This window comes from Phocoena sinus, chromosome 18 (genome assembly GCF_008692025.1).
Source record: "Phocoena sinus isolate mPhoSin1 chromosome 18, mPhoSin1.pri, whole genome shotgun sequence".
NCBI classification, from domain to species: domain Eukaryota; kingdom Metazoa; phylum Chordata; class Mammalia; order Artiodactyla; family Phocoenidae; genus Phocoena; species Phocoena sinus.
The window spans coordinates 4,952,214-4,976,817 of record NC_045780.1 but is presented as its reverse complement, the minus strand read 5'-3'; the positions used below and the strand labels follow the sequence as shown (position 1 = coordinate 4,976,817).

At 49.4% G+C, this 24,604-nt stretch overlaps 2 protein-coding genes and 1 long non-coding RNA gene across 5 annotated transcripts; 1 reads left to right on the top strand and 2 right to left on the bottom strand.

Moving 5' to 3' along the window:
• Positions 1-1,327: 1,327 nt before the first annotated feature.
• On the top strand, positions 1,328-12,920 carry MTIF3 (mitochondrial translational initiation factor 3). Of its 2 annotated transcripts, XM_032611044.1 has the most exons (5): positions 1,330-1,656; positions 8,160-8,361; positions 8,463-8,923; positions 10,196-10,353; positions 11,657-12,920. In XM_032611044.1, exons 3-5 carry the CDS (start codon positions 8,464-8,466, stop codon positions 11,873-11,875), a joined length of 837 nt encoding a protein of 278 aa, XP_032466935.1. In that variant the 5' UTR covers positions 1,330-1,656; positions 8,160-8,361; position 8,463; the 3' UTR covers positions 11,876-12,920. The 2 variants fall into 2 exon arrangements, with proteins under 2 accessions (XP_032466936.1, XP_032466935.1); XM_032611045.1 differs by lacking the exon at positions 8,160-8,361 and having other exon boundaries at positions 1,328-1,656; positions 11,657-11,904.
• LOC116743022 lies at positions 5,386-11,840 on the bottom strand. Of its 2 annotated transcripts, XR_004346660.1 has the most exons (5): positions 10,923-11,650; positions 9,465-9,802; positions 8,932-9,134; positions 7,775-8,635; positions 5,386-7,255 (listed from the first exon to the last, which is right to left on the bottom strand). It is a non-coding gene; the product is annotated as an uncharacterized LOC116743022 (long non-coding RNA). The 2 variants fall into 2 exon arrangements; XR_004346659.1 differs by lacking the exons at positions 9,465-9,802; positions 10,923-11,650 and adding an exon at positions 11,704-11,840 and having other exon boundaries at positions 5,389-7,255; positions 7,775-7,867; positions 7,994-9,134.
• GTF3A (general transcription factor IIIA) lies at positions 11,862-23,379 on the bottom strand. The gene is made up of 9 exons (XM_032611686.1): positions 22,990-23,379; positions 20,694-20,794; positions 17,709-17,805; positions 17,249-17,337; positions 16,198-16,271; positions 14,621-14,701; positions 13,840-14,069; positions 12,740-12,799; positions 11,862-12,127 (listed from the first exon to the last, which is right to left on the bottom strand). The coding sequence occupies exons 1-9, from the start codon at positions 23,377-23,379 to the stop codon at positions 11,996-11,998; spliced, it is 1,254 nt and encodes a 417-aa protein (XP_032467577.1). The 3' UTR covers positions 11,862-11,995.
• Positions 23,380-24,604: the final 1,225 nt, after the last annotated feature.

The window sequence follows — 24,604 nt, the reverse complement described above, 5'->3', positions numbered from 1 at the left end:
AGGTAGCTCCAGTTACCAAGGACAACTTGGTGTGAATTTATTCGAATCATAATCTCACCAAACTTTAAGTCCTTAGTTTGGGTATTAAACTCTTCAACCAATTTCACTTAGTATCTTCCCAGACTTGTAACTCCATTGACACTCATTTCATAAGGGACATTCAGCATTAAGAACACCAACTCTGGCACCAGGCTGCCTGGGTGGTTTTATTCTTGAATCTGCTACTAGCTGCGTGACCTTGGGCAAATTACTTACTTTCTTCAGGCTTCAGTTTCCTCATCTGTGAAATGAGGTCATTACATTTTCCTGAGGATTAAACAACTCAAGAGAAGTCAACCACTTGTGTAACACTGCCCAGGCACGCACACAGGTAAATGCTGTAAATGCGGGCATTTGCAGGTGACAAGCACCTACCATTTCCCAAGTTTTGTGCTGGTCACTCCATCCCCAGATCTACCCTAAACAAACACATCTTGCTATTAAAGAATATTTTTGGTAGGATAAAATGAATCTTTAATTCTTCATGTTTAACTTGGAAAAGACCAACATGCAAATACTAACCTTGGCCTTTGGGCCTCACATAGTTTTTCTGGGTTTACCACTTCACTGTTTTCAACGAAAATTCAGTACCTACTATGCCCGACGACGCCGTGGATTTGATAAGGAAACGGAAACTTGGTCTTTGCTCTCAAGAAACTATTTAAGGCTGCCTTAGTTTCCTCATCTGAAACGAAAGAGGTAATGCGAGACTTGAGCTGTTTAATGAGAATAAAGCGACGTGTCCTGCTGGACTACAAGTATCCAATAGAAGCAGTGTGCTCTCATATAAATCAAAGTATCCTCTAACTAGGTGGCTTCAGGGAGTCACGGCCACTGAGGAATTCCCACTCTGCCAAGGAGGAATTTCCTACTGGAGAAGAGGCGAGAGGGGCAGGGGCTGGCACGGCGGTCTGCAGGCTCGCAGACCCCAAAGCAGGCAGGCAAGAGACCGGGTGCACGGTCTGCTCCCAGGGTTAAGACTGCTCCAGAGCCTGGACACCGCACGCACGCCCCACGCCCGTGTGGTCATCGGCCAAACGCTGACGGCTCCGAGCTCTCCGGGATACGGCGCCACGGGGGCCTTCCGCGCCCGGCCCGGCGCTCGCAGGCCGCCAGTGCCGCTTACCTGGGAACCGACGGGAGCCTCTGCTTCCCGAGTCTGCCTGCTCACCTGCAAATGCAGGGGAGCAGTGCTTCCGAACTCACAATAATTATAAAGACGTTTATGAAATCGTTTATTAAGCATTCTATCAAAATAGTATTTTATTAAATAAAAAAGACGTGTATGAAAGCTCTAAGCCTAGTGGGAATACAGCCACACCGTGATCGGCACCAACGTAATGGACCGAGGGGATGGGAAGCTCCGATCGTAGCACCACCTGCGGCGGCAGGAGCCAGGTGAACGGCAACTTCCCGCACGCACCTCCCCTCGCCCTCCGCATTTTGTGTCGGAGGACTTTAGGCCGCCGGCCGGAAAGGCGCTCCTCCTCACGTCACCTTTCCTTTAAAGACGCAGGCCGAAGCCCCGCCCACTACGGAAGGTGAAAGGGTCTCACACTGCGGAGCCCGTTTGCGGGCTCCTTCTGCCAAACCTTACCAATCGGCGGCCCGGAACAGGTAAAGCTAAAGGCAAGGGGCGCTGCGCGGGTGAGGGGACCTGCAGCGGGAGGACGGGGTCGTAGGGACGTGCCTGCGGAGGACGCCGCCTTGCGCTCGGCCGTGTCCCTGTCCCTGGAAGCTCAGTGCCGCCCACCCGCCAGCGGACAGGCCCTGCAGACCGTGCCGCGGGTTCGGGGATTCGGCCGGGCTTAAAGCCGTCTTCGAGCCCAGGCTGCTGTCCGCGCACCCCGCAGCCGCAGCATCTAGACCCGCCGTCCACGGTCCTTCAGGCCCCTGGACCTTCCGCCCCGCTATCCCTGTGCACGTACGGGCACGCACGCAGGCCGTACGTCCCTACGGCCCGCTACGGCCCAGGCGCGCCGCGGGGGCGGGGCTCGGGTGGGCGTGGCTCGGGTGGGCGTGGCCACCACAGATGCACGTGACCGGTCTGTTCGGCGCGCCGGGCTCCCCCCACCCCCCAGTCCGTGGCTCAGCGCGGAGCACTGGCGGGCGGGCAGGCTCTCTGCGGTCTGCGGCCAGAGAGGCGGCGTAGTGGGGAAGGTCGCTCAGTGATCTGGGATTTCTTGTTTTCCCATTTACCATTTACTAGGCTTCACGGCATAAGACTCCTGAAAGAAGTAAATACATTTTCTTACTGAAGAGCCGCAGTTCCAAGTACAGGTTATAAGAGGCTTCAGTGTAAGGAAGTGCAGAGTGGAGGGCTCTGGAAAATCAGCCACTGTTGACCGTGCCCAGCGCGACGCAGGGAAGGGTAAACCAGATGCGATCCCTGCTTCACAGAACTTACCGTCTGAGAGAAACAGTAATAAGATAATCACAAAATTATAATCGTGGAAAGATGAGCTCTTCTGTGGTCGCACTTAACTCTGAGCTCAACAAGCAAATAGCGGGACACGGGGGAAAGGGGGGGTTGACCAGGGGAGAGCTGGCCTAGTCTGGGAGGTAATCAAAAGAACGCCCTGAGAAAGACCCCGCTAGACAGGAATGGAGTTTCCTAAACCAAGGGGGAGAGCACTTCAAGATCGGAAAGGCCAGGGGGGTTTAGGCATAAATGAAGTTTGGAATGGAGTGAGGCCAGAAAGGTGCGAAGGACCTTTTGGCCTCCTGAAAGCTCTTGGTCTTTAATCTTCAGGCAGTTTTAGGTGGGCGGGCGCTGGGTGCCAGGACAACACCAGCGTTGCAGAGGGGAGAACTGATTGCAGAGCTCATGTTAGGAGACTGATGGGAATCCAAAGGAGAGATGGAAGATGTCTTAAACTAGGGTGGTGGCAGTGGATATGGAGAGAAGTAGGTGGATTTATGGTGTTCGGAAGTAAGACTGAGGAGGCTTGGTGTTGGATTAGCTGTGAGAGTGCGGAAGAGCAGAAGTGGACAAGACGACGTGACTCTGGACGGACTGAGATGCTGGTCACTGAGATAGGGAGTTCTGGAAGGTGAGGTGACCGTTTAGAAAATTAATATACAGGAATAAGCACAACTTTTAATATTGAGTCGAGCGCAGGATTTAAGAGCTTTTCAAAAAATGTTTTGTGGATGGTTAACTTATTTCAATAAAATAAATTTAAAATTTTATGGCTAAAGAAATGTGGTTAAGTAATTGGCCAAGATATATGTTAGCTTTTTCCAGTGTTTTAGTCAGTGTTCTAGCTCGTCAACAGCTCGGCAGTGCGGAGAGTACTTTGTACAAAACTAGGGCCAGTGGACAGCAACCTGAAGGCTTGGTGACAGCAGTGCTCACCCCGGGCTGGAATGGGGCAGGTGGGGCAGTGGGCAGGGCAGCAGGCAGAAGGACTTAGTGAAACTCCTTTGGAAGGCATGAGAAAGGATTCTTAAAGTCATCGGAATTGGCAAAATTAATTTCACAAATATTTAGTCCACTAGAATCCATGTACCTTTTGATTCAACCTCCCTGGAAAGAATAGATATCAATATACAATGTCAGCTATGTAGGAAAGAAAAGCAGGGAGTGAAGAAATAGAAGTTATTTTCACCTCTTCAGTTAATAGGAGTTTGGTAACAAAGGTGTTGTCAAATTATGTAAGATTTGTACATTTCATCGTAAATTTTGCCTCAAAATGAAGAGATTGTAAATGAATATTGAATATTGAACTCTAGTTAATGATACGCATGCTGAAAGCGTGCTGAGTCTGACCTCTGTTACGGGGTGACGGCCAGAGTGCGCATTTCCCGCTTGAGTCTGGAAGTATTCTTTGGGTCACCCTTTGGCACCACTTGAATACCTTGTTTCCTCATCAGCTTTGTACCTAATGATTTTTGCATCCATCTTTGCCTGAGTCAGTGATTTGATCGGAGGTGGCAAAATGGTGGTTTTCAAATTACTTTTACTTTTCTTCTCCATGTATTAGCTGGCATTCTCCTCTAAAGAACGCTTTTCTTCATCAACTGGGGGTGGTTACAGTTCTTCTTAAAAAGGTAGGATAAATGCTTAGTTCTTTTTCAATGACCAATTTCCAGAGTAAGGAGTCAGAGTAGCAGTCACATACAGTTGTGGCTAACTATCTTTCTTTTTCATAGATTTTTGCATATTCGGTGTGTTGAAATGAATTTCAGTCACTGATGTTTAAATTATCACACATTTGGCCCGTGGGAGTCTCTTCATGTGATCAAACTGTAAATGAAATGTAAACAAAATGGTAATACTATCAGGGAAACCTGAAGACTGGATATTTGAACATACAGAGGAATGATTATCAGTTGGGATGTGTTACTGTGTTTATTCAAAAGATACAAGAGTCCTCAGCTCTTACTGGAGTGTTTACTGATGACACAGGATTTACTCGGAAGTAGTTCACAGATGCTGGGGTCCTGGGAGTAGTTGCTGGTGGAGAGAAAGCCTGTTGGACCACATGCTGCAAATCAAGGAGCTAAGTGATGGGTGCTTAGACCTTTATTTTGCTGTTTTTTCTGTACATGCTTGAGAATTTTCCTAATAATAAGTTTCTCAATTACTTGAATTTATGTTGATGTTTCCGATTCAAATTTCATATCACAGGTTTTTCCCTAACTCTGTTATTTATATTTTTATCTATGAAAAGCTTACTTTGAAAAAACAGGTATATCTTCCTTTTTGCTGATCCAAAGCCAAAATTTAGCTAGTGGTGAAGCATAATTGCTGTGTAAGTCAAGAAAATGTAAAGCCTTTTAAAATTTGAATAATAGCAAAGAACCTTTAAAAAAGTAAAGGTAAAAATAACCATTTTTAATTATTACATTAATAATTATATATTATTATAATTACATAATTATAATATATACTTATATAGTATTGTCATATTTTATAATTTATAATTTTTATAATTCATAAAAATTAATTTATATAAATTATATCGTGTATAATTTTTATATAATTATATATAATATTAAAATATAACTAATAATTATATATTAATATATTATATTCAATTATTGTTATTATAATAATTTTTCTACTCTTTACCTTTTCCTCTTCTTGGAAAATGTTTTTAAAGCTTAAAAAAAAATCTACATTATCTTTCTGAAATAGTTTTTATTCTGTAAACAAATAGAATTTATCAGTATAAAAAATACTTCCTCTTTATAAAAAATTAGAGAGGGCTTCCCTGGTGGCGCAGTAGTTGAGAGTCCGCCTGCCGATGCGGGGGACAGGGGTTCGTGCCCCGGTCCGGGAAGATCCCACATGCCGCGGAGCGGCTGGGCCCGTGAGCCATGGCCGCTGAGCCTGCGCGTCCGGAGCCTGTGCTCCGCAACGGGAGGGGCCACAACAGTGAGAGGCCCGCGTACCGCAAAAAAAAAAAAAAAAAAAGAAAAATAATGGTAATTAGGAAGAATAGGGGAATGAAAATTACTGTGTCTTCAACCTTAAGGAAACCTCAGGGTTCTTCTTAAATTTCTTTTCATCTTTCTCCTGTGCCTAGTTTGTTCATTCGCCTCCTTGTTTTACAAAATCCTACCTACTGAATAGTATCCTCTGTGTAACGTGTTGGTAATTCATTACACGGGGCACACTAGCTTTCGTCTGTAACTGCTAGTTTCATCCTAACTCATACTGAACTTTGGGACTTGCTGCTGCTGCTCTTTTTCTGAGGATAATGGAAAAGTCGTCTCCAGTGTCTTCAGACTTTTCTGTTTGGTTTGCCGGCTTCCGCCATGTGGCAACAAGTATCTGAGTGTCTGTTATTGAACAGTAAGTATCTCAGCTATTTAAAACCCAGTTCAGCCCCACTGTGGAGCCTTTACAGCATCTGCAGCCCCAGTTAATGGCCGTCAGGTAACGCATTCATTGTGGATGAAACATCTGGCCGTAGATCTCACTGAGGTTGGTGGACATTTGAAATGCCAGCTGGGAATTTTTTTTTTTTTTTTTTTTGTAAAGCATGGATCATTTTATTCAAGGTTTATTCATAAATCTGACAATATCTTCTCACGATACTATAGAAGAGCACCAGAAGAAAACTGACACAGCGGTATGACTGAATACTCCTGGAAAAAAGGGCCCCAGCTTTTGAATAAAGGAAGAAAATATACGGAGGACAGTTCAGTATCTCTAGAATGAAAAGAGCACTCTTACGGCGCATCTGCGGTGGGGGGCGCTGCTGCACCTGACGACCTGGGGATTTGCCCCCAGACACCGCCTGCCTCCTGGCGGTTTCCTTGGGCTCACGCAGTCATTCAGCACGTACGGTCAGCCCTCCGTACCCACAGGTTCCACGTCCGTGGCTGCAACCAACCATGACTGAAAATACTCGAAAAAGAAAAAATTGCCAGAAAGTTCCTAAAAGCGACTGTGCCAGGCAACTATTTATATATCATTTCCATCGTATTAGGTATAAGTAATCTAGAGATGATTCAAAGTGTACAGGAAGATGTGCATAGGTTACGTGCGAACACTACAGCTTTTTATATAAGGGACTTGAGCATCCTCGGAGTTTGGCGTCCGTGCCAGGTGTCCTGGAACCAGTCCCGCGTGGATACCGAGGACGGCTGTAGGTACTGAGACAGGCTGTAGGCGCTAGCAGTGAACGAAGTAGACACGTGACGTTTTCTCATGAAGCTTACGTTCCAGTGAGGAAAGACTGTGAGTGTTCGTTCGTGTGTAGATCAGTGCATGTCAGCAGTGAACCTCTTTAAAAGGCAAGGTCATGGGTTTGAAAGGATGGGATGTGCCGTTGACAGAGTGGACAGGGAAGGCGTCGCCGAGAAGTAAATGAACTGGCATCGTCTGAGGGAGAGGATCCCACCCGGGGCGGGGGCTGGGGGGAGGGCGCGCCCGGCGTTTACAGGAATGGCAGGGAGGCCCCGGCGGTTGGGACAGGGAGCGCAGGAAGCGGGGCGGGTGCTGTGGGCAGGGCTGGGTGGGGGCCTGGTCCCGGGGGCTCTGCAGCGAGGTGGGGGCCGCGGAGGGCTGTGGGCAGAGGAGCGCCGCGGCCTGACTTCCATGTTTTAAGGGGCAGGGGCAGCAGCGGGGAGGGCGGTCAGGAGGCTGGGACCTGATCCAGGTGAGAGATGAGGGCGTGTCAGGGGCAGGGCGATAGACAGCGAGGGAGAAGGTGGAGTGCTTGGATCCTGCTGATTTTTAGAGGGCGAACAGTGGGATCTGCTGAAAAAGAAGGGTCAAGGATCACTCAGCTGTTCTGGGCCTGAGCGCCAGGGGGTGTATGTGAGGACAGGACACGGGAGGACAGAGCGGAGAGCAGGGCAGGTGGAATTCAGCTGTGGGCGTGCTGATGAGGGTGCCCGCTGGGTATCTGCGTGGAGGGGCTGGGTGGGCAGTTAACTCTGCAAGGGTGGCGTTCTGGGGGGGGGCCTGGGGGGTTGGAGCCATAGCCACAGACCTGCGGGGGACGGAGGTGAGAACGTGCGCCTCCCATCACTTTCCATAGTTTGCTGTTCATTCCCCCCACCCATGTCACTGGTCGACGATGGGCGTGGTTGGTGGTGACGGGTAGGAGGGGTGGGTTACCCAGCCCAGTGGGATCAGAGCTGGACCAGAGGGAGCTTCCAGTCTGAACAAACGCCCCAGGTGATGCTCTAGCAGGTGCCCCAGGGAGCCTTCTCTGAGAAGCACCGTCTAAGGCACCGCATCCTCTTCTCTCATTGATGAGCCGCACACACCTACCTCTGAGTTCTTGATTCTCTCGTGTTTCTCAGCAAACCCTAGATGAGATGAACGGGTCCTCTCATCACTCCCTCAGACGCTTCTCAGGTCTACCTGTCATGTGGATGGTAGGAGGGACACATTATGGTGGACAAGCAACTAAAAACTCAAAGTGCCCCTTCTAAGTGCAGCGTCCGTAGCCATGAAGTCAGACCACACGCGCCTGATGCTTTAGCTCACCTTTGGCAGCAATGCAGCACCTGCCTTGTGAGCGATGGATGTAGTTTATGAGGCCACTTTAATATCAGGGCATTTCCTTTCTGAGAGTCCCAGTTCATTCTTCCAGGGGGTCAGCTGTCTTCCTGGAGGGTCCCCTTTCCCATAACAGTGTTCTTACCTTTTGTAGACGGTCAGATGTATTGATAAGTTGTTCATCACGTTCATGAAGAGGTGTTTGTGAGTCCCCAGGGATTCAATATTCTGCATCGTCCTAAATAAAGCCTTAGGGTGATACCTGCTTTTGGAGCTGGCACTGTGAGATCCACGGGGAACGGAGTCAACTAAGATAACGTTTAAGTTTCCTGTGCATGGACCTGCAGTGTTCACAGGTGAGGTTCCCCCAGGCTCACACACGCCCTCCATGTTCCACAGCACCGACCCATGGGAATGAGTGATCCGACTTCAGTGAGCTTTTCTCCTTGCTTTTTAGGATGGCTGCTCTTTTGCTAAAGAGGTTAACATTACAAACTATAAAAACGGAAAATACTTGCATTAGAAGACGTTTGGGTAAATACGTCGTACAGAAGACGGCGCTGGCGGAACCATCCCACATTGCCTCTGCCCCAAGACCGTCCTGCCTCATTCACGCAGAAGCTTTTAGTACTGAAGACACCCAGGACAAGAGAGAAAAGAAAAAAAAGAATGAAACAGCTTTTCGTAACGTTGGAAGAAAAATTAACGAGCGCATCATTCAGGTGCTGGACGAGAAGGGCAACGACCTGGGCCCCATGCACCGAGCGAATGTGATCAGGCTCATGGCCAAGCAGGACCTGCGGCTGGTGCCGAGGGACCCCAGTGCCCAGCCCCCGCAGTACCAGCTCATGACGGGCACGCAGATCTACCAGGAGCGGCTCCGGCTCAGAGGGATGGAGAGGGCCGAGCCCAAGCCTGGTAGGTACCTTGCTGTCTGCCCCGGAGGTCCTCAGGACTGCAGATCCGCAGCTGAGGTCAGGCATTTGCCAGGGCCCCTGTGACAACAGGCCAGTGAGAAGCTGAGACGTCCTTTCACCACCGTTTCCAGTGTCTTTTTCGTCCACTTATTTCTATCCCTTTTTTTCTATTTTCCTTGCTACTCTTGTGTCTGTCATGTCTTCCTCTACACCTGTGTAAAATGAGGGGAAAACAAGGTGACCACCACCAAAATAATGGGAACCCCTTAACCCCCCCCGACGGCTGCCTGGCCTTCCACTGCACACGGGCATGACGACGTGGACAGGTAGGGTGGGCTCCTGGTCCTGTCCTGGGCCGCTCACCTGTCGGGGTGCCCTCCTCCCCTGCTCCCATCATCTCTAAGCTGGGGGGTGGGGGTGGGGGTGTGTGTGCAGTTAATCACACGGAAGCACTCCCTAACTCTGAAGTGATTCCTGGAGCGTGCCCCACGCCCGTTTCGTCACAGTAAGGGTAGGAACGCTCACGTGATGTGCCAACTCACTTGTCATTTAAACCGTACAGAAGCCGTGAGTTGGATATTAAGTGAAGAGGTTTGCTTTTCGTGATTCCTAGTAAGTGCTGATCGTTATAGAAAACACACTGGGACAGAGGTCAGAAGGCTGGCTCCAGAGCTGCACAGTAAGGCCACGTGTCAATTTTCTGACACCACATTTAACAACAGAGATGTTGACTGGAAAACAAAAACTACCCACAGAGGCCAGCTAGGGTGATAAGGACATCAAACTATGTCACGTTTACAACAAAAAGGTGGACAGCCTGAGAAGCTTGGTTCAGAGATGGCTGAAGGGCTGACAGAGAACTCAGACCAGCTGGTAGGAGCTGTAAGGAAGCAAAGAGGTGTTAATAAAAGAACTCCTTTTTAGAAAAATTACTTTTATTTAAAGAAGAAAAAATATAAGAAAAGAAAGCCTAAAGAAAAAACATAATAAACACCTGTTACCCACCATCCAAAATAAGAATAAGGATTAACTGGTTCCTTTTAAAGGACCACTTCTTTGTTCATCAGACAATGGTAATGATAAACGGAAGCATTCCATGTTGAAATACTCTTACTTGGCAGGTAAAAAATTGGTATTTTACCTGTGTCTGTCTCCCGTGTTTGAATGTTTACTGGCATGTGAAACTACTGGACAGGAGGACGTGTAGGGCCCCTGTAGCAATGCGGACTTAGGACGAGACAGACTAGCGCCAAGTCTCACTCTTTCAAACCAGGACCCACCCTGACAAAGGAACTGACTTTTTCTTCAAATATTGGACAACATGATTTGGACACAAAGAGTAAACAGATTCAGCAGTGGATCGAGAAAAAGTACAAAGTTCAAATTACAATAAAGAAAGGGAAGACTACAGAAGAGCCAGAAAACAAAATGGTGAGTAAAAGCAGGTGTGACTGACTGCCTGTGTGTTTTTGTTTTCTTTCTGATCTTAAAAATAAAAGTGTAGAAAATCTGGGGAATGTAAAGGCAAAGAAAAGTAACTACTAATCCTACCCAGTGACGATAGTAGCTTTCCAATTTGTTTTTCAAAATGCAAAATGTACACGTTACTTTTTCCATTGTAGCATAAATACTTCGCCACATGAAAACACTCTAGTTCACAGGGCTTCCCTGGTGGCGCAGTGGTTAATAATCCGCCTGCCAATGCAGGGGACACGGGTTCGAGCCCTGGCCAGGAAGATCCCACATGCCACGGAGCAGTTAAGCCCGTGCGCCACAACTACTGAGCCTGTGCTCTAGAGCCCGCGAGCCACAACTACTGAAGCCCGCGCACCTAGAGCCCATGCTCCGCAACAAGAGAAGCCACCGCAATGAGAAGCCCGCACACTGCAACAAAGAGTAGCCCCCGCTCGCCGCAACTAGAGAAAGCCCGCGTGCAGCAGCAAAGACCCAATGCAAAACTAAAAATAAATTTATAAAAGAAAAACTCCTTTATAACTTACAGGCTATATGCTATTCTGTTTTACAAATTGTAGAGGATCCAGTACTTAAGTAGGAAAGTTAGAAACTTTATGGGTTCATCTTCTAAAGTCTGTTTCCTTTTTATAAAGGCCTATAAGCAGCATTCCATATAAAGTCGAACTGTCTTCCAGAAAGTGGCTATCAGTTGACAGTCCCAGGATAAGTCTGTGGACCATCTACTTTGCTTTTGGAGTTAGACAACTTGCAGCATCTAAAAGGCAGCACTGGTTTTCAACCTTAGTTCCACGTTAGAATGACTCAGGCCTAGGGCCCGGCCCAGCTCAGCCCAGCTGATGCAGAATCTCTAGAACTGAGTTGTCTGTATTTTTCTAACCACCCCAATGACTCTGTGAATGAGTGCTGGGAACGGCACTGGGCTGACAACCTGGGGGGAAAGGAGGGGTTCTGCCAGTGCCCAAACCCACTGCTTTGCACTGTTTTCGAGAGGGTGGTCTGGGCCAAACATAGCCCCTCAGTGCCATGACGGGATTTAAAACTATCAAGCCTTTAGTGCATTAGCCTAGTTACGTGGAGTTTGTATAACTGCTTATCGTACAGGTTTCAGTCAGCTTAACCAGGTATGTACGATTCGATTCAGCAACTCCCTTAAATAGCAATTCAAGCATGCTGGTTTTTATGCGTATTAGAGCATTAACACGGGGAAGAATCAAAGATGTTGGTTTTAAATTAGTCTTTGGCTGTTTTCCTTTTCTAGGAGGAGATATGTAATCAAATACTCCAGACTATGCCTGGAATAGCTACCTTCTCATCCAGGCCACAGCCCATCAGAGGGGGAAAGGCTGTGATGTGTGTGCTTCGTTCCTTGAGCCAAAAGGAAGAGAATGCGTGCAGATCAGCTCTGGGGACCCAGAGGGGAGACGCTCTGAACAGAGGAAATGGAAACGACGGAGCATCCAATGCTCTGCACCAGTGATTTTAATAAAAACGTGCTTCTGAGAGAAAATAACTGAGCTGGCTGGTCTGCGGTCCTTCAAACAAAGCAGTCTGGCGTGTAGCTGGGGCCAGCGTCGCCACGGCGGAGGGCACCTTGCCTTTAGTGCAGTTCAGAAGGCAGTTCAGTCTCCCCATTTCTGGGCAAAGACACGCCCTGGTCCTGTGTCCTTTTAGGAGGGATGTACCCACTAAGCCGAGAGGCCAGACTCCGTTTTTCATGAGACGGTCTCACCTTTGGGAATAAGGAAGACAGATTACAGGCAAGCCTCTGTATCTGCGGGTTAACCAACAGCTGATCAAAAATATTTTTAAAAAAGAAAAATCCAGGAAGTTCCAAAAAGCAAAATTTGAATTTACCGTGTGCCAACAATTTATATAGCATTTTCATTGTATTAGGTATTGTAAGTAACATAGAGATGATTTAAGGTATATGGAAGATGTGCAGAGGTTATATGCAAATACAGCTGACCCTTGAACTTGGGGGGGTTAGGCACGTGGACACCTGCGCAGTCGAAAATCCTCATTTAACTTTACTTGGGCACCTGCGGATTTTGGTATCCTGGGGGTTCCTGGAACCAATTCCCCGTGGATACCAAGGGACGACTGTAACTCGAATTCAAAATCAAAACTACTGGAATCGTATACCTATCAGGTGTACAACTATCGCAGTATATACAACAACAAAACTACTGTCATGAGGTAAGAAAGTGAAATCCACACAATTGCTCTGTATGGTAGTACAGCCTCACACAGTAATAAGTAGTTGAAAGTACGCTAAATAGACTGCATCTAGTTTAAGCCAATTTATGTTTTAAAATTAACAGCTTGCTAAGTCTCAACTTACTTTGAGCTTCATTTTTTTCTTGTCGGGGTCATGCACAACGGCGTGCCTGCTGAGGCTCTGCTACAATGAAGGAAAAAGGAAAACAGTTTTATTTGTAAAACACTGCCACTTGGTATTTGGTGTCTGCTAATGTGAAAACCCCATGAGTCATTTAAATAAACGGACAGCCTTCTTTCTGTTACATTCTGTTGAGGGATCTGACTTCTACCACTGGAGCAGAACTGTTCCTTAAACCTTGGACTAAAATCACTGCCTTTTACAAGGACCCAGGTTAGGAACGTATACATTTTCACCACGTGTGCCTGTGGCTTCCTAGTTCTTTCATAGTAAGGGGTTTGGGGGGCCAGTTCTGAAAACCCTTCCGAGCTGAAGGAGGCTCTTCTAACTGAATCTGTGCCATCAGCATCACCAAACGCCAGTGGAAAATCTGACCCAAGTCCTGCTGTCCTCAGCACGAACACTGACCACCAGCAGTTCCGTGGTTTTCTGACGGTCTGGGCTGTGCTAAGCCAGCCTCACCCCCACTTCAGTCTCTACCATTGTTCACACGAGCGCCTGTGAGAGCACCAACCGGGCGCGGGTTCTTGGAGCCGCACGGGCCCCTCCACCTGGGGTCACGGTCTCCAAGTCTAGACCAGTGTCCCGAAGCTCTAAGGTCCCCCATGTCCTTGTCTCTTGCTCCCCTTCTCAATCCTCAGATGATGGCAGCCCAGAAGGACACCCCAAATATCAACAGACTCATAAATAATAAGCATATGGTACCAGAGGCCACTGGGTCTCAAATTCCGTCACGTAAGAATCACCTTCTTTCTAACGAATGAAAGTTCGTTAGAAAATGACTGGGCCCATCCCCCGAACTTCTGATTCACTGGGTCTGGATGTGCATTTCTCGCAAGTTCCCTGGCGATGCTGAGGGCCAGACTTTGAGCACAGCACTGGCAGGGGCGAATCTGTCTGCTCGCAGAGTTTGGTGAAGAACCACTCCTGCTGGAGCAGGAATGAAGGGCCCGAGTCCCCCCCAGCCTCCCCATCTGCCGCCTGGGGCCAGGCTCCCTGGAGCCCAGCAGCCCCCAAGGACGGTGCCCGGGCGGGGCGCTCACCTTCATGGCAAATGTCTTGCCGCAGCTGGCGTGCTCACACACGAACGGGCGCCACTCCTCGTGGAACGAGAGGATATGGCTCTGGAGGTTGAACACGGTGGTGTAGGTGCGGCCGCAGCCTTCCCTGGGGCACCGACACATGTCCCTCTCCGGGGCGTGAATTCTCATATGCTGCTTCAGGAAATCCTTGCGCTTAAACGTCTTCTGGCACACGTCACATGTTATGTCCTCTGCGGGAGCAGACTAGCAAACTGAGCCCACTTCCCAGCTGTTACCATACAGGAAAACTAATATGGAATGTATCAAGCGACATATTCGATGCCCAAAACCTTATGATGACACACAGATCAGAAATCTGGGAGGAAACTAACTCCAGTGTGCCTCAATCTTTCCAAGTCCCTACATGACATGAAGTCCCTGTTTCTGTCTGCAAGCAGCAGGGGTTCTCCACCCGGAGGTGCAGCAAGGGGCGGGGGTTAAATGGACCAGTTTTCTTCCGTGTCCCCCAACACACAGGGCACGCTTCCCAGATTGCCCTGCAGACATCAGCCAGTGCCTCCCCGGAGGCCTCACCTGCCCGAGCCTTTAAAATGTGCACAGACCTCGGCCCAGGACCACAGATCTCTCTGCTCACGTGTCAAACAGCTGAGGTACCCTGGACTTACCAGACATACTATAGAAACTCTGTATTTTCAAGTTCACATTTAACGTTTCACCCTTTAAAAGCACTCAGTCAGTTCCACAGGGGCAGATATTTATATGCCCCTCATGCCTGCCTTACCTTTATGGGCTTCTCTCACATGTTTCAGAAGCTCTGTCCATGTTTTTGCCACAAAAGAACATTCTTTTTGACACATATAGCCTATTTCAAAAAAAAAAACAGATTGGTGCATTGCCTTTTGTGAATACTCGGCATAAACACCAATCATAATTAGACCGAAAGGAAAATAATTATCAAAAAATCAAGCAAATTATCAAAAAAAATTAGACTGCAAGGTAGCTATGAAAACTAAGAAAAGTTTATTTTACAGTAAAACCAAACAACTGCATGTCAAGGTCCTTCATATAGGCTCTCCCTTCAGCAGGGCTTCAAGAGGAGGCCCTCCCTCTCCTGTTCTCAGTGGGCTGGGTACACGGCCCACGAACCCCCAGCTGCTGTGATGCACTCCCCCAACCCCGCCTCCATGGCTCAAGGCCCCTTTCTCCTCCCCCTGCTTTACCTTTGCCTCTTTTTTTACTCAGCCCTTTGCCCTGGATAAACCACCAAGGATAACCTTGCCCACCCCCAGCTTCCTGTAGTGTCAATATCTTCTAAATTTAATGCTGCAAAAAAGAACTAGGAAGAAGCAGCTAAGGGAAAAAAGAAAAGATTCCAGAGAAGAACTCTGTGAACAAAAATGGACACTGTGCAAAGCACTTGAACTGGATTAGTCAGTGTAACAGTCAGCCCGAGCTTCACCCAATTAAATACCAGATAGAAACTAAAAGCCTCAACTACTAGTCTCTTGTCTTTTAAAAAAAAAAAAAAGGGGGGGGGGGGGACTTTCCTGGTGACGCAGCGGTTAAGAATCCACCTGCCAATACAGGGGAGACAAGCTCGAGCCCTGGTCCAGGAAGATCCACAGGCCGCGGAGCAACTAAGCCCGTGCGCCACAACTACTGAGCCTGTGCTCTAGAGCCCACGAGCCACAACTACTGAGCCCATGTGCGACAACTAACGAAGCCTGCGCGCCTAGGGCCTATGCTCCCCAACGAGAGAAGCCACCGCAAGGAGAAGCCCACGCACCTCAACAAAGAGTAGACCCCGCTCGCCGCAACTAGAGAAAACCCGCACACAGCAACGAAGACCCAACGCAGCCAAAAATAAATAAATTTTTTTTAAAGTCATATAAATTCTAAGGTTTGGGAAACTGGAATATGTATCAAAAATCCTTCATGGAAACAGAAGAGATTCAAGCTGTTGGCTTAATCAAGTCTTTCTGAAAAAAGTTACAACCTGATTACGCCAAAAACCTCAAACTATAATTCCAAGTCCTCTGAATGCCAACAAGGAAAGGAAAGAGAAGAGGTTAAAAGCAGCTGAAGCAGCAAAGCCACTGCTGGAGTTCCAACCCTTTCACAAGAAGCATAAGCAGGCACGGCTGTAAACAATAGACGTTAACTCTCAACACAACAACAGGGAGTGGAAGGGCAGACACGACACCCAGCACCTCTTTGGTCAAGAGCATAAAACCTGAGCAGGCAGATGGAGCCCCTGCCCAAGCAGTTTCGGCTTCTTGGGGTGACCACAGACTCGAGCAGTCAGAGAATTAACACGCTCTACTGCTGGTGTGCCCGTCAGCGGGCACCAGTACATACCCTCGTGGACCTTCCCGTGTCGCTTCAGACTGCTGGGGGAAGCAAAGTGTTTTCCACATCCCTCGTGGGTACACCTGGGTCAACAACACACGAGCATTAGCTGATCTGTTTTCAGACAGAACTGTACTTAATAGTATGTCGTCCTCATCCTGCCAAAGTCTCCTCTTCCCACAACCAAACCAGTCATAAAAATGGGATTTCAAATTCAGACCTAGTTGTAGATGAAATGCAAGTTACTTCACCAGCCTTGGGCAGAACAAACTGAGAGAAAAAAGTCATTACTTTTTTTTTGCTTATGTGATCAAATTAAACAGTTTTCACCTTTATACCTCTGAAAATATACCGTTTTCATGGCAACAAAAAGATGGCTCGGGTAAACACCTAAGCCATCCTGAGTCATTTGCGTCTAGTTTTTCTAATGACGTTGCCATGGGATGGTGTGAAAAGAAAACAGCAGCAGATGCCTGGCCTCTGGGCGCCCTTTCTGCGCTCAGGCCACCAGCGGCACAGGAAGAGGCGGCAGAGCTGCAAGCAGGGACGGGCACTGTCAACGGCAACAAGTCCCAGGCAGGGGACCGCCCAGCCGCGCACAGCACCAGCCAGGGCTCGCAGGACGGCCATCAGCAGGTGCCCTTTGCAGGTGTCTTCCACCGCGTCCAGTCACCTCTTCCTGTTCCTCCTGAAACCCTCTCCGATGCAGGCTAAGCCCAGATACCTTTGTTCTACAGGAAAGGAATATTTAGCATCTGCATAAGGACATTTCGCGCCACTGAGCAGGCTCTATTTGAATAGTTAGGACATAAGCCTTACCTTCAAGCTTAACCGCAATTGTACTAATTTCACAAATTATTCTGAAACACATTAAATCTTTCTGTTAGAGAAACAAAAGCACAAACTTGTGAAATGCCCAATACATAACTGGGCATACACTCGCGACTTAACGGGGAAATGCTGATTAAGGAACTGCCTCTGAGCATTGGTATGCAATCTGTGCGTTGTCATCTTATCCCCACCTGAACCTGAAGCGGCTTCGCCCACGGAAGGTACCTACTTGAACGGCGGCTCGTTGGTGTGCTGGCACTGGTGGATTTTCAGCTGCTGATGCTTCTTGAAGGTCTTCTTACAACCTTCGAAACTGCACTGTTTAAGTAAAGGTTTGGTAGTCTCAAAAAAAAATCAAGAACAGTTCACAACAGAATCCTCTCAGGATAAAAATACCGCAGAAATTACGTACTTGCTACTTTCACCCATTTAGTTACTATAAAATTCAAGAAGCTTTGAAGAGTAACACATATGAAACAGCAAAAACGATTCATTTGGGGTAGTCTACCAATAATATACTTTAATTAGCAAAAAAGTCTGCCTTCAAAACAAACCATTATTATGATAGCTAGTGTCCAACTAAATTCAGATATTTGACCAACAAAATTTGGTTGATGAAAATTTTAGACACACAGGCAATAAACATAAAAAAAGTCAGAATTTAAGCATACAAAATCATTCATACTTACTACATATTGTTTTTGCTGGTTTTCATGTTTGCGTTCAAAATGTTTCTTCAAGTTTGCTTTTGTGCTGAATTTCTGATCACAGCCACTAGCTGTACAACTGTTAGGAAATTGTGTAAAAACCAAAATATTAACAAACCAAGGGAAGAGAAATTTTAAGATGTGTACATCCTCCCACTTTAAAAAAGCTAATTATTCCAAAGTATAATAAAAAATAGTCTGTAACAAATTCCGAAGTGTTAAGCCGTACCACACAACGCCTCTCAATTTGACGTGATTTTATGTAACGAGATGCATTTTCTTGTTAGGCTTCTGAAATTAAGCACAGTATAGCAGACGTTATACAGTGGACAGAGGGAAGATGAGAAACACTAGTTCCAAAAGCCTAAACCCTGCTTAGACTTAAATCATGCTTAAACTGTTCTCAGTTTAGAATCTGGTAACTTTAATTTTGCTTGAAATGTCTCTACAAACTACATTTCCAAAAAGACCTCAAACAAACAAAACAAACAAAAAAACTGGTTTCAGCTTATCATTAGAGGTAAAAAACAGATATTTACAGAACCATAAACCATTAGGCCCTGTGACATATCACCAAGCCAGTGTAGTTCCCCTTAATGAGTGTTTCTATATCTTGACCTTGAATTATCTAAATTCTTCGTGGTTTTTAATATGTGCTCTTTTTGTGATGAGTTTTCATAAGCCGGACGGATGAGGCAGGACTTCCTTTGCAAGCCCTCATCTTACCCATCATTCACCGATAAACCCCGAATAACACTCCTATCAGGCACCACGCTATCCACAGGGACAGGCAGAAAAAGGTGCAGAGTGACAGGGGGAGAAATGCCCAGAGGCCCACTGGAAGGACACAAGAGGGGTGCTGTGGCAGAGACCACCCACCCCGAGTTCCAACACGTGCTATTTCTGACCTCAGGAACAAAACGCTCACTTTCAGCTGGGTTCACAGCCAACAGAAACAGAGCTTCTTCCAGCCTCCCTTGTGGTCCCACCACTAAGTGCTGGCCCATCCTGCTCAGCTCCCACAGGTGTCTAAAGAGGGGGCACACCTCTTTTGCCCCCCCTCCATCCCAGTGGCAGGAATGCTTATGTGACAGGCGGAGCTCCAACAGCCATCTTGGACCATGAGGACTGCAGAGGCAGTTAGGAGGAGCCCCTATCCACCTCGGCCTTTCTGCATCTTACTTATGCAAGAGAAACAGAGACTATCCTGTTTAAGCCTCTATTGGGCTGAGTTTTCCGTCACTCTTGACTTCAATCCTGACACAGACATCTAACCCAACACCACTGTGGGGAAGAAAAGGGCCAGGAAAGTCCTGCCAGGAACCAAACAGCAGAGACAGGGGGCGTGAGACACCCTGGCAAAGCTGGGGGTGGGAGTGCTGCTGCCCAGTTAAGAAGAGCTGGACCACCACTTCCTGTCAGAGTCCAGCAAACGGGGCAAGACCACAGAAGTGCCCAGGCACAAAGGTCATTACATAAGCAGTGCTCAAAACCACTGCCCAGTTTTAGGAAAGGAAGCAATCTGGAGGGTGATGTGAGAGAGGGCCGGGGAAACAGCCTTCAAGTGAGGCGTGCAGGCCAGCGCCTGAACCGAGACACGGGCAGCTGGGGGAGGGGAGAGGCCCTGAGGGGTAAGGACAGCCCTTGCAGACCTCCTGCTGTGGAGGACGGGAAGGAAGAACCAGGAGTCCTGCGGGTCAGCAAGCAGGCAGTGATGCCGCCTGACAAGAACGAGACCAAGGACAAAGCTTGTGGACTGTCAGGGACCTGGGCCCCATGGAACCAGGGAGACAGCCAAATAACGCCGCGCAGCAAGCAGCTGGACTCGGGGATCTGGCGCTAAAGAGAGGGATGTGGGCTGGAGAGTGAGCCGGAAGAGACACTGCAGTCGTCCTGCTCCAGCAGGAGTAGCCCTCGCCGCCGTTCTCTCCAACCCGCGCATCCACACCCAGCCCCATTTTTATTTAAGACTTAGTGTTTTAAATATAAATAGTATACGGCCACTTAGCTCAGAAACCAAAGGCATGGAGAGGGACACAGCTGCATGGTTCCTTCCACCCCTGCCCCTACCCACCCAGGACTCCCACCACTCCCAAGACAGGCAACAACATTCTTTAGTTTTGCTATGTAGCCTTTAGCATTTCTTTATACAAACAGAAGCAAATATAAATAGAGGACTTGTTGTCTACCTCCCCTGCTCCTTTTTACACACAAACAGGTAGCCCGAAATACACCCTCTTCGGAACCTTGGTTCTTCAACTAATAAGCCCCAGAGAGTTTCTTAGTTTCACAGGGAACACCTGCATTCCTCTTTCCCCTCTGTATAGTATTCCACGGGTGTGGATATACTTTACCTGGTCCTTCCTGATGAGCAGGAGGGCTGCTCCCATCTGTGACTTAACAAGCCCTCCAGGTGATTCTGATGGACCCCAAATTTGAGATCCACTGCTTTAAAGTAGCTGATTTAAAAGAAAAGCAGTAATATCTACCTTTTCAGAGATAATGAGCAACTCCATCAGAGAAGAATGAAATTAACACTGGCATGGCAAAGGAGTGGGGGCTTAATTGAAAGAAACAGAAGATAAACTGTTAAAGCTCTACTTCCTCGTTCATATGTCTCTTATCCCAGCAGCTGACTGGTTCGTAAAGACCCTGATGATACAGAGCCCAGAATCTGCCAGGGAGCCATGTTCCATCTGGTCTGAACTTTACGACGTTGATTTCCCATTTAGGACACCCTTTAAAGGGAGACGAGAGGATGCAAACTCAAGACAACTTCCGATGAACGCGTCCCTGAAGTTATCATACGCGATGACCCATAAGGCCCCAACGCTCTTTGCACATTCCAAACCCTGTCTCAGGAGATGCAGGCGAAAGCAGCTCCGCTTTCTTCACCTCGAAGGTCATCAGCCAATTCTGTGCCAAACGCCACCCACTTCAGAGGCCTGAAGACAGTTCTCTACTTACACAAAGGGCTTTTCTCCAGTGTGAACCAGGGCGTGGCGGCTGAGGTGCCAGTCCCTGACGAAGGTCTTGCTGCACCCGTCATGGTCACAAACAAACGGTCTCTAGCAGGAAGGCGACAAAAAGCACGTCAATCCTGCCTGCATCAGTGGCTCTGGTGTTACTTCAAGCCCTAAACTATCTGATGGGCAAAGCCGTGGACTCTGTCTGTAGAGGTGGTTTCCACCCAGTAAGTGCTGAGCACCTGCTACAGGAGGCCAGGCAAGGATCTCCCGCCTGGGGTTACACGACAACCGAAATGCCGCAGCTGCTCACGAAGTCGCTGCTGCAGGTTCTGTTCTAGGAACACTATGTGAAACCAGCGGGCAGCCTTCACAGTAACCGTACAGTACTGTGAACCTGCTCCCGACCTACACCCGGCTTCAGTAGCGGCCCCGTAAAGATTTCCTGCCGGCTCTCAGCACGGCCTGCGCGCACTGATCCTCTCCTCCCGCACAGCATCTCCGCATCCACTCAGAGCCCAGGGCGGGCGGTCTCATCTGGACAAGCCCACTGTCTGCTCAGAGAACGCCCGGCACAGCTACAGAAGACTGTGTCACATCCGAGAAAGCTCACAGGTGCCCGGACACACACAGCTCACGGCCCGAAGTGCAACCACCACGTGGGACCCGGCAGTTGGGAGGAAGGGCCTCCACTCTGAACCCGTAGGAAAAGCCAAAACGTGTCCCCCGTATAACCAGTTCTGTGCACTTAACTATGGAAAACATGCCCCAGAACAGTCCAGGAAGGAGGTACCAAGGCCTCAAAGGACTATACTGGTAGCAAAGCAGGTGGACAGGAAGACAAGAGCTGCGTTACCAGGGCAGGTGCACAGAACTCTGCACAGCCCGTCATGCAGGACGTTCAAAAAATGTCTGTCAAATTAATGTGAGATTTGGGATGACATGACTCCAAGTTTTCTAGCCTGTGTGAAGGAAGCTGGGAGTGCCAATATCCTAAATACAGCCCACGAGTCTGAAAGGAAACGTAAAGTCTAATCTGGACATCCTGGTAACAGGGCCCAGAATTTAGGGGGGTTGAACGGGTGAGAGGAAAGAGAGGAAGGCGAAGCATAAAGCACGTCATGAAGGAAGCCAGTCACAGGGTAAGAAGAAGCCAAGAGAGTGGGGCAGGTGGAGAACCTCGAGGGCGGGAGAGGAGCCAGGGGAAAGGGTCAGTGAGCGGGACAAGGTCCCGGGGAGGGAACGGTCAGCCTTCAAATGCTGCAGGGGTGAGGGGGACGGGCAGCGTGAGGACACACGGAGGGATGACCTGTAAGTCAGGAAAGTGCTAGGAGCGGAGGCAGGAGCTGCAGCACCCTGGTTAAGGGCCTTCAGCTGAGGCCCTGAGAAGCCAGACTGCCAAATCCTGGGAAACTCGGCCAATTCCTAGGCCTCCATGAGCCGCCCTTTGCTCACCTGTCACCTTCCAAAGGCTTCCTACTGCTCTCAAAACAAAACGCAGGCTCTAAACCCACTGGTACCCTGGCCTACAAATGACCCTCCAGGCGTGCCCCTCAGGCTCCCCTTGAATGGTTCCCCGACCCAATCACGTTGGCCGGCGTCCACCCTCAGGACCACACGCTCCTCTGGCAGTTCTCTCTGCCCGGGCTGTTTCTCCCCCAAATGTCTGCAGGGCTGGGACCTTTTCTTCTCATTCAGGTCAAGAGAGAGGCCTCTCCCGACCACCCTCCTGCAGCCCTCTCTTCACTGCGTCGCATTCCTACTTATTCCGCTGTCCTCCCGCTTAAAGCATAAGGTCCCTGACGGCAGAAGCCTTGCCTGTCGTAACTGCTGCTCTCCGGGCCAGGACGGTACTGAACTATGAATGAACGAACACATGCAGCTTGCAAACCTCCCGTACTCTAAAGTCCTCCTCCATTCCGGTCCCAGGAGGCGGGGCCTTTTAAGGCAGGTTGGGGGTGGGCGTGGGAGGGAGTATTCCAACCTTGCAAATATTTACACGTTATGGGGACGTGGTGACTGGCCACCACTCAAGGTCAAAGAAGGGGAAAGTGTTGCTTAGTGAGCCCTGAGCCCACGGCAAGGATATCTCGGTCCTAGAACTCCCTGTCTACCTCCCCAGGCCTTCCCTGCCCTAAGGCATGGCTGGTTCGCTTGTGTGTCCCCAGGGCCAAAGCTGAACGCGTCTGCGCACCCACGCGCGGGACCTTCGGGCAGCGCTCACCTGGCGTGCACCGCACCACTAGTCCCCGGCCTGGACGCCACGCCCCCCGCGGCCACGCCTTCGGCCTCGTTACCTCCCCCGTGTGCTTGCACAGGTGCGCGTCTAGTTTCCAGGCCTTGTTGTAATTGGCGCTGCAGTCTGGGAAGGAGCAGATGAACCTCTGACGGGGCGCCGGGGGCGGCGGGGCTAGGCTCTCGCCGGCCGCGACGAACGCGTCGGCGATAGTCAGGGACGACACCGCCTCCGCGACAGAGGCCGGCGGCTCCAGGGTGCCCAGGGTCAGGCACTCGGCCACGTGGTGAGCCACGTGCCACGAACCGAGGCCGGCCGACCGACCGCTCCGTGAGATCCTACGCGCGGTCCGACTGCACTTCCGGTAGCGCGGCCCCGGCGGGGCGGGGCTGGAGCGCCGGCGTAGTCGCGCATGCTCCGAAAAGCCCCTCGCCGGCCCGCTTTTGCGCATGCTCTGAGAAGCTCCTCGCCGGCCCCCGCCCCTCCCGCCCTGGGGCAGGAGCGGAAGCGAGGAAACAGTGGCCAGGCCCTCATCCTCTCCCGCCCCCAGCAAAAGGTGCCCGCGAGTCGCAGGCCCTGTGATGGACCCCGAGGCGACTGTTAAATGTGTTCCCATCCGCCACCACCCTTTTCGAAGTACTACCCTTGCATGATCTAAACTATCCAGTTCTTACTACAAGCTGGGTTTGTCTTCTTTATGGATTCATTTCCTGCAAGCTCTCTACATGCTCCCTCTGCAAGCCCCCTGGCAGTGCATCCTAAACTTGCTTAAAATCACGTGGAGACCTTTTAAAACTTCCAAGCCCAGAGCATATACCGGACCAATTAAATCACAGTTTCTGTCACTGGGAAACGGGAATCCGTAGTCTGGAAATTCCCCAGGTGATTCCAACGTTCAGACGAGTTTGGGGACCACTGCCCTGAGGCCTTGCTGCTCAGAGTGTGGTCTTCGGGTCAGCAGCATCGTTCGTTTGAAATCGGAACCTCGGACCTGCTTGAATCGGAGAGGTCTCCAGGTGATGTGACGCACCTTGGAATTTGAGAAGCACTGTTCAGAGGCTTGAATGGTATGGGTATCTTTATGGGGACCACATGTTTAAAGGACATCCTTGGACGAGGATAACAATGACAGGATGGCCTGATGTTCCCCCAGGTGTGTACTTTTCACAGACTGCATCACTTTGAATCATTTGGCAAGCCCTTGTCTGATGGTGATGAGCAGTCCCTGCGAAGAAAGTGCAGTTTTGAAAACAAACCAGGACTCTCCCACGAGGATAATGGCCTGTCTTGTCGGGTCCTGAGGACTGGGAGAGGGAGTCTGGGACACGCATCCACATGCTGCTTTTCTCCTTTGCTGGTCCGACCCCTCTTCAGGGGACAAGTCCGCAGACATCCCTCCTACAACTCTGCACATCTTAAATGGTTTCCCTGGTGCCGGTGCCGGCTACCTCCTCCGCATTCCGCTGCCCCCTGGCCGTGGCGGGGTTGCGTGGTAAACCTCTTCCTCTTCCGCCCTGCTCTTGGCCTCCTGACACACACCGTGCCCCGTGCCTCTGCTCCTGCCTTCCCAACTTCTCCCATCTCCTTAACCAACTGTTCTTCACACCTTCTTCTCGGTACCCACGTCTTCGTGCTCAGCCCTCTGATGTGAGGTGTTGTAGCGGGGAGCACCGACT